The sequence below is a fragment of the Salvelinus namaycush genome, unplaced genomic scaffold, assembly GCF_016432855.1.
Source record: "Salvelinus namaycush isolate Seneca unplaced genomic scaffold, SaNama_1.0 Scaffold66, whole genome shotgun sequence".
NCBI lineage: Eukaryota > Metazoa > Chordata > Actinopteri > Salmoniformes > Salmonidae > Salvelinus > Salvelinus namaycush.
In genome coordinates, this window is record NW_024061375.1 from 506,019 (window position 1) to 515,398 (window position 9,380).

Sequence of the window (9,380 nt, forward strand, 5' to 3'; positions counted from 1 at the left end):
GGAGGAGTGGGCCAAAATCCCTGCTGCAGTGTGTGCAAACCTGGTCAAGAACTACAGGAAACATATGATCTCTGTAATTGCAAACAAAGGTTTCTGTACCAAATATTAAGTTCTGCTTTGCTGATGTATCAAATACTTATGTCATTCAAATGATTTTTTTTAACTTAAAAATCATACAATGTGATTTTCTGGATTTTTGTTTTAGATTCCGTCTCTCACAGTTGAAGTGTACCTATGATAAAAATTACAGACCTCTACATGCTTTGTAAGTAGGAAAACCTGCAAAATCGGCAGTGTATCAAATACTTGTTCTCCCCACTGTACATCATTTGACATGTTTCTACGAACTGTAATACTACTTTTTTGACTTTGTCTGGACCTAGTGCCTGCACATTTGGATTACTGGACTAAACGCCCGAACAAAAAGGAGGTATTTGGACATAAATGATGGACTTTATCGAACAAAACTAACATTTATTGTGGTACTGGGATTCCTGGGAGTGCATTCCGATGAAGAACATCAAAGGTAAGTGAATATTTATAATGCTCCTTCTGACTTTTGTTGACTCCACAACATGACAGGTATCTGTATGGCTTGATTTGGTGTCTGAGCGCTGTACTCAGATTATCGCAGGGTATGCTTTCGCTGTAAAGCTTTTTTGAAATCTGACACAGCGGTTGCTGAAGTATATCTTTAATTTCATGTATAACACTTGTATTTTCATCAACATTTATAATGAGTATTTCTGTAATTTGATATGGCTCTCTGCACTTTCACCGGATGTTTGTTTGAGACAATGTATTTCTGAACATAACGCGCCAATGTAAACTGAGGTTTTTGGATATAAATATGAACTTTATCGAACAAAACATACATGTATTGTGTAACATGAAGTCCTATGGGTGCCATCTGATGAAGATCATCAAAGGTTAGTGATTAATTTTATTACTATTTCTGCTTTTTGTGACTCCTCTCTTTGGCTGGAAAATGGCTGTATGTTTTTGTGACTAGGTGCTGACCTAACATAATCGCATGGTATGCTTTCACCGTAAAGCCTTTTTGAAATCAGACACTGTGGTTGGATTAAGGAGAAGTGTATCTTTAAAATGGTGTATAATACTTGTATGTTTGAGGAATTTCAATTATGAGATGTTGTTCTGTTGTTTAAATTTGGCGCCCTGCACTTTCACTGGATGTTGGTCAGGTGGGACGTTAGCGTCCCACGTACCCTAGAGAGGTTTAACAAGAAATTTGTGGAGTGGTTGAAAAACGAGTTTTAATGTCTCCAACCTAAGTGTATATAAACTTCCGATTTCAACTGTATATATTTTTTACATAATGATATTATTCATAAACACTTTTTCTGCCTATCTTGTTTTTCACAATTGCATTCGGTACAAAATGCTTTACAGAATATCCTTATAATGTCAATTTAAATCCCCATTACAGCAGGCAGACAGTAGGCCTACTCTGCTTTTGTGTTTAAACGTTTTAATATAATGCTGTTTACTCTTCTTATTTACAGATTGATATGGGACCAGACCAGTCCTCTTCAAGATTGTGAGACCTCCTCTCTGGGAGTTATAATGAGTTATCATCAGGGGACTGAGGGTGGAGCCATCCCTAAAGAAAGACTGAACGATGGGTCACCAAACAAGGATCTTGATGAGACCATGGACCCTGATATGAAGAGGTGTGTGTGTGTGTGTGTGTGTGTGTGTGTGTGTGTGTGTGTGTGTGTGTGTGTGTGTGTGTGTGTGTGTGTGTGTGTGTGTGTGTGTGTGCGCATAAGTGCTCGTTGAAGACTTAGATCTGTATCCTTTTTTATAAGTAATGTATTTTTAGAAGGATACAGAGTTACTGCACAGTACATTTAACAGAAAATATAAAATATTTGGTTAGCGTAAATGACTGAGGACAAACCAAGGGTTAGTTCACTTCTGTAATGCTGCATTTGATTTGATTTGTCTTGTATTATTAGCAGTGTCCATCCAGATAGAGCCGAGTCGGTTTCCTCTGGTTGTTTATCAATGAAGAGTGGTGAATCTATGAATCGCCCTCTTCATTTCAAAGAGGAGGCCTCTTCACAAAGAAAAAGGTGAGTTTCTAGATGTTACCAGGAAATAGAACAGTTATCTAATACATGTAGTTGTCTAGAAGAGGAGAAGAAATTAGGAGAGGAGAGTTTCTACATGTTACCAGGAAATAGAACAGTTATCTAATACATGTAGTTGTCTAGAAGAGAAGCTTCAATTCACATTACTGCTATTCACATATTTCACATATTTAGAACCATCTCTATAATTAAGTGATAATGCCAGAGAAGCCGGTGTTTGGAGGATATGTTTGCATGGGTGTTGTTAGGCTCGAACAGCAGCTTCGAGGGCATTATCACTGTTATACAACGGGTTACCAACATATTCAATAAGGATTTACATATTTTCATTAAAAACTTTATTTTGATTAATTTATTCATACTATTTCTTTCTTCCACAAGATATAGTCCCGACACAAATCTAGGGTTGCTACCTAAGCCGGCTGTTTTTTTATTTGTATTTTTTCCCCCTTTTATTTAACTAGGCAAGTCAGTTAAGAACAAATTCTTATTTTCAATGACGTCCTAGGAACAGTGGGTTAACTGTCTTGTTCAGGGGCAGAACGACAGATTTTTACCTTGTCAGCTCAGGGATTCATTCTTGCAACCTTCCGGTTACTAGTCCAACGCTCTAACCACTAGGCTACCTGCCTTGTGTAGTCGTTGTTCGTTCTATTGGTTTCGTTGCCAGAGACGTGACCCAGTCGTTCGTTCAAAATGTTTCATTGCCATACTGGCTGGTAACGCTCTTATCCCATGCTTTCCAGCTAGCCAACTACGGCTAACGTACAGTCACGTCAAACAGTGCAGCCAGAATAACAACAGTAGCTGCATTTTAATTTGTTTAAACTGTTTTCTAGTGACATTTATTTGGATACATCCATAACAATGAGTATATGAGGAGCGATTTCACCTGGATTAGAACATGTGCTCTCTCGTCAGGACACTGTTGTTCAGAGGAGCTAGCCAACAACACAGCTAACACAATCACTTCAAATTGAAGCTGGAAAGACTAAACTAGCTGCATTTTGTTTAGTTTGACCTTTTTTCAATTGACATTTCTTTGTATATATCCATAAAAATTATGCCAGCTGATTCATGATTTCAACTGGCTGAGAAACACTGCCTGTCTGTCTCATCCTGACCCCTACATGTTCATTACTATGGGACAGCAGGATATCGAATTTCAATATTGAAACAATGTTGCGAATGTCGGAGACAAGGTTTATACAAATGTCCGATGTAGAAAACTAAATGTTAGTCTAAAAGAAATGCACTGATGAGACAGTGGATTGTGCTGATGAGACAGTGGACTGCTCAGTCAGATGGAACAGAGTAAATAGGCATTTTAACGTCATAGATGTAGCCGGTGGTAACTTGTAGAATAGACACCGACTGGAATGCGGTTTTAACCAATCAGCATTCAGGATTAGACCCACCTGTTGTATAATTTAGTAATAACCAACTATAAATCTATATCTTCAGTTATCACATGGTTTACTTTTTCATCTTAATGTTGCAGTGCAGAGTAAACATCAGAGAAAATAATCTGTTCATCAATATATTTGATGAACGGATAAAGGATAAAAATAATTTTATGTCTGTAGAAATGAGTTTAACTAACGTTTTATTATGTTGCATGACTGTCTTGTACTACTAGCAGGGCCCAACCAGAGATGGCAGAGTCTGTTTCATCTGGTTATTTATCAATGAAGAGTGACCAATCCATGAATCACCCTTTTCATTTCAAAGGGTAATATTTTCCATACTCCTTTGAGCCTATGTCGTAATAAAAACTTTTTCTAAATTATTTGTGACTTAAGGTGAGACAAAAATGTACATAATGATATGATGAGCATGTTACCATGTGTTGTATTATCATGATAACAGATAGTTATAGGTAGGTTACCATGTGTTATATTATCATGATAACAGATAGTTATAGGTAGGTTACCATGTGTTATATTATCATGATAACAGATAGTTATAGGTAGGTTATCATGTGTTATATTATCATGATAACAGATAGTTATAGGTAGGTGACCATGTGTTATATTATCATGATAACAGTTATCGGTAGGTTACCATGTGTTATATTAACATGATAACAGATAGTTATAGGTAGGTTACCATGTTTTATATTATCATGATAAGAGATAGGCAGGTTACCATGTGTTATATTATGATAACAGATAGTTATAGGTAGGTTACCATGTGTTATATTATCATGATAACAGATAGATAGGTTACCATGTGTTATATTATCATAACAGATAGTTATAGGTAGGTTACCATGTGTTACATTATCATGATAGCGTAGAGTTATAGGTAGGTTACCATGTGTTATATTATCATGATAACAGATAGTTATTGCTAGATTACCATGTGTTATATTAACATGATAACAGATAGTTATAGGTAGGTTACCATGTGTTATATTATCATGATAACAGATAGTTATAGGTAGGTTACCATGTGTTATATTATCATGATAACAGATAGTTATAGGTAGGTTACCATGTGTTATATTATCATGATAACAGATAGTTATAGGTAGGTTACCATGTATTATATTATCATGATAACAGATAGTTATAGGTAGGTTACCATGTGTTATATTATCATGATAACAGATAGTTATAGGTAGGTTACCATATGTTATATTATCATGATAACAGACAGTTATTGGTAGGTTACCATGTGTTATATTAACATGATAACAGATAGTTATAGGTAGGTTACCATGTATTATATTATCATGATAACAGATAGTTATAGGTAGGTTACCATGTGTTATATTATCATGATAACAGATAGTTATAGGTAGGTTACCATGTGTTATATTATCATGATAACAGATAGTTATAGGTAGGTTACCATGTGTTATATTATCATGATAACAGATAGTTATAGGTAGGTTACCATGTGTTATATTATCATGATAACAGATAGTTATAGGTAGGTTACCATTGGTTATATTATCATGATAACAGATTGTCATAGGTACAGTAGGTTACCATGTGTTATATTATCATGATAACAGATAGTTATAGGTAGGTTACCATGTGTTATATTATCATGATAACATATAGTTATAGGTAGGTTACCATGTATTATATTATCATGATAACAGACAGTTATAGGTAGGTTACCATGTATTATATTATCATGATAACATATAGTTATAGGTAGGTTACCATGTGTTATATTATCATGATAACAGATAGTTATAGGTAGGTTACCATGTATTATATTATCATGATAACAGATAGTTATAGGTAGGTTACCATGTGTTATATTATCATGATAACAGATAGTTATAGGTAGGTTACCATGTGTTATATTATCATGATAACAGATAGTTATAGGTAGGTTACCATGTGTTATATTATCATGATAACAGCCAGTTATAGGTAGGTTACCATGTGTTATATTATCATGATAACAGCCAGTTATAGGTAGGTTACCATGTGTTATATTATCATGATAACAGATAGTTATAGGTAGGTTACCATGTGTTATATTATCATGATAACAGCCAGTTATAGGTAGGTTACCATGTGTTATATTATCAGGCCATTATGTGTTAAACTGAATGGATCAGGTTCTTTTGATCAATGTATTTGATAAATGTTATTTTCCAATTCCCACCAGGACAGGAGAGGTGGTCTGTGATATCTGCTCTGAGGTCCAAGCTGTGAAGTTCTGTCTGACCTGCAGTGTGTCCTACTGTGAGACCCACATCAGACAGCACTATACAATAGCAGCACTGCAGAGACACACACTGGTGGATGTGAATGGAGACCTGGTGCAGAAACTCTGCCAACATGTCTACAGTCCTCTGGACGTGTTCTGCAGGACAGACCAGATGCTGATCTGCAGTCAGTGTGCAGAGACAAACCACAAAGGACATGATACCACTCTCCTTAAAATAAAGAAATCTGGAAGACAGGTAGCTACTGGTTTGTTTTCATTCTCTTCATTGCCTGATGTACAGTATTTGTTGGATAAAGAGGGGTTTATATGTCAAGATCAAAACAACATGTTTCATAGAAAGTATTGACTCTTCACAGCCTAAGAGTTTTGATGGAGACCAACACACAACGTTGACCTCAGATGATGGTAGGTATATGTGAAAACAGAATACACCCAAACAATATTTTTTTAATTTAAGAGTATACATTTAGTAAGATATCAATTGTTGTCCCTTAACTACTGGTAATGAATAATACACATTTGTGTTTGTAATTTTATTTTCAATAAAGTCTGTTTTTCTCTCTCATTATTCCTTCACCAGTGCTGCCCCCTCCTGGTGACTTCCAGGTCCTGTTGCTGACATTAGATTCTGTGTCTCTGAGCTGGAGTTCTCCTCAGGGGCTGACAGGACCACAGACATTCAGAGTGACCTGGGGGTGTGACGGTGAAACAAGCTCAACAAGAGTGAAAGATGTGTATCATCTTAAAATAAGCAGTCTCAAACCTGGTGAAAAGTACCAGTTCAGTGTGGCCACAGAGGGAGAAGATGGCAGACAAAGCAGATGGGTCTCAGCATCTTTATTCACAGGTATTTAAACAAACAAAAAATGATTTAAGCTTTATTTAACTAGACAAGTCAGTTAATAATAAATTCGTATTTACAATGACGACCTACACGGGCCAAACCCGGACGACGCTGGACCAGTTGTGTGCCGTCCTATGGGACTCCCAATCACGGCCGGTTGTGATACAGCCTGGAATTGAACCAGGATGTCTGGAGTGACATCTCTAGCACTGAGATGCAGTGCCTTAGACCGCTCCGCCATTCGGGAGCCCAGAGTTTGGTTTTAATCATGTTGTACTGACATACTTTGTGTCTTAAGAGAGATATTGTTAAGGATCTTCTTAAAACAAATCATGATTTTTGTTCCAGTGGTCCCACCCAGAGACTTAAAGGTAGAACATTTGAAAGATACCTCCTTCACTCTCCACTGGTCCAAGGCTGAAGGGATGGAGAAAGTCCCACAGCGCTTCCTCATAACCTTCTACAACCCAGGAACAGAGCTCCATGCAGAGAATACTAAAGACTGCCACAACACATTCTCAAGCCTGCAACCTGGTACTGAGTACACTGTCAGCATCTCTACTGTGCTGAACAATGGGGAAGAGAGTGAACCTGTCTTTACAACCATCTGCACTAGTAAGAGATCTACCTCACCTTGTTACAGCTCATCTCTTTACCAGTAACCAGAACAGACATTTTGTTATATTACAAATCAACTTCTGTTGTGACTTCTGTTTTAACTTATTTCTTCCCAAATCAAAAGAAGTTAGGCATGTTTATCCCTGGACTTATTCTACTTTTCCTCCTGTAGTATATTTCTGGAGTTAAACTGTAGCCCTGACAATAATGTATTTTCCCTTAGTACTTCCTGCTCCAGACCAGCTGACTGTTGACTCAGTGGACACCACATCAGCTGCTGTTAGCTGGAACCAGCCACCAGGATTGGACCAAACCCAACATCATTACCAGATCTCCTACCGCTGTCCAGGGACAGAACCACACATCACTACCACGTCTTCACACAGCATCACTCTCTCTGACCTGCAAGGTGGTACTCAGTACTCTGTCACTGTCTGCACTGTGCTGGAAAATGGAAAGCAAAGTCAACTGGTGTCAACAACCTTCACCACAAGTAAGGAATTACCCTACTATAACCGGTGTCAAGTATTAAAAGTGTAGGCCTTGATTCATAAATAATTCCACTTATTCATAAAGTCATCATTCATTTGTTTATAAGTTTAAATTCTACCGACCATAATTTGTATTAAGTTTATATTCTGCTGACCATAAATGTTAGTCGTTGCAGCCAAGAAGCCGTGTTCAACTGAAAAAGCAGCTTATTGTATTGGTTAGCATGCTGGCACAAGCAAGGGAAACTACTAAAATGAGTGTGATGTTTTACGTTTAATCGTTTTCCCTCCACAAAATGAAAGAATGGGACAGCACTAACATAAACTACAATAGAAGGAGGACTCAAGGACTCAAGGATGATCGATTTCTTTCATGGGTGATGTCGTCCTTCTGTTCACTTTGTGGATTGAACATTATTTTACAGAAAAGGGCAGTTTATCAATGTGCTAACAGGAAGAACATCAAGGTTTTACTCATGTTAAAGGCAACAACATTGTCCTTGTAATCCAACAGAACTCATTGAGGTCCAGATTGTTCTGGTGGGGAAGACTGGAGTTGGGAAGAGTGCATCAGGAAACACCATCCTGGGGAGGAAAGGTTTCCTATCAAAGTTTTCCTCTCTTTCTCTGATAAAAGACTGTAACAAGGTTCAAGGGAAGGTGGATGGGCATAGTGTAACTGTTATTGACACCCCAGGGTTGTTACATACTACATTGTCCAATGAGGAGGCACTGAAAAAGATCGCTCCGTGCATCTCTCTCTCTGCTCCTGGTCCCCATGTGTTCCTGGTTGTGATCAAGCTGGGAAGATTCACTGAAGAGGAACAGAAAACTGTGGAGATGATTCAGAGATTCTTTGGTGATGAAGCATCGAAATACACCATGGTTCTCTTCACACATGGAGAGAGTCTTGATGATGATGTAACAATTGAAGACTTCCTGCTTAAAAATCCAAATCTGGAAAGTTTACTTTCCCAATGCAATGGGGGGTATCATGTCTTCAACAACAAAGATAAGAATCGCTCCCAGGTCACTGAGCTGCTTGAGAAGATAAACAAGATGGTGAAGATGAATGGAGGAAGCCACTACACCACTGAGATGTTCCAGGAGGCTGAGAGAGCGATTGAAGAAGAGAAAGAGAGGGATAAGAAGGAGAGAGAGAATAAAGAGAGAGATTAAAAAGAAAGTAGTACAAGAAGGTGAATGCTGTGTACAATGAGAGTCTGTAACATTACCATCTGTCATTATTTTGACTGGCTGGTTGGTTGGCTGGCTGGTTGGTTGGTTGATTTACAGTTTGTCTAACAAATGTCTAATTCTAATGGTTTACATACGTTGTTAGACGAAGCATACACCAGCCTTAACATTTGCATATTAATTGATGACGAATGATGATTCCTATATTTCCTAAATGACTAAATGCCTTAATGGTTCAGTGTCTTGTCGTTTCTATTCATGTACAACCATCTCTTTGATATGGTGATGATGATTTCACTGTGTGCAACATAGTGTTATATCTAGATAACAGAATGGCTTTATTATCCCAGCAACATAGTGTTATATCTAGATAACAGAATGGCTTTATTATCCCAGTAACATAGTGGTATATCTAGA

The 9,380-nt window shown here is 37.5% G+C and overlaps 2 protein-coding genes across 2 annotated transcripts; both read left to right on the forward strand.

Moving 5' to 3' along the window:
- Positions 1-1,572: 1,572 nt before the first annotated feature.
- LOC120042351 (fibronectin-like) lies at positions 1,573-7,815 on the forward strand. Its single transcript, XM_038987163.1, has 7 exons — positions 1,573-1,694; positions 3,757-3,849; positions 5,751-6,048; positions 6,170-6,218; positions 6,394-6,660; positions 7,006-7,272; positions 7,499-7,815. The coding sequence occupies exons 1-7, from the start codon at positions 1,588-1,590 to the stop codon at positions 7,813-7,815; spliced, it is 1,398 nt and encodes a 465-aa protein (XP_038843091.1). The 5' UTR covers positions 1,573-1,587.
- Positions 7,816-8,139: 324 nt separating this feature from the next.
- LOC120042353 (GTPase IMAP family member 9-like) lies at positions 8,140-8,952 on the forward strand (the record flags this gene model as incomplete). The annotated part of the gene is given in 2 exon segments (XM_038987164.1): positions 8,140-8,143; positions 8,281-8,952. Coding segments are annotated over 2 exon segments (676 nt in total), but the record flags the coding sequence as incomplete, so codon positions are not given.
- Positions 8,953-9,380: the final 428 nt, after the last annotated feature.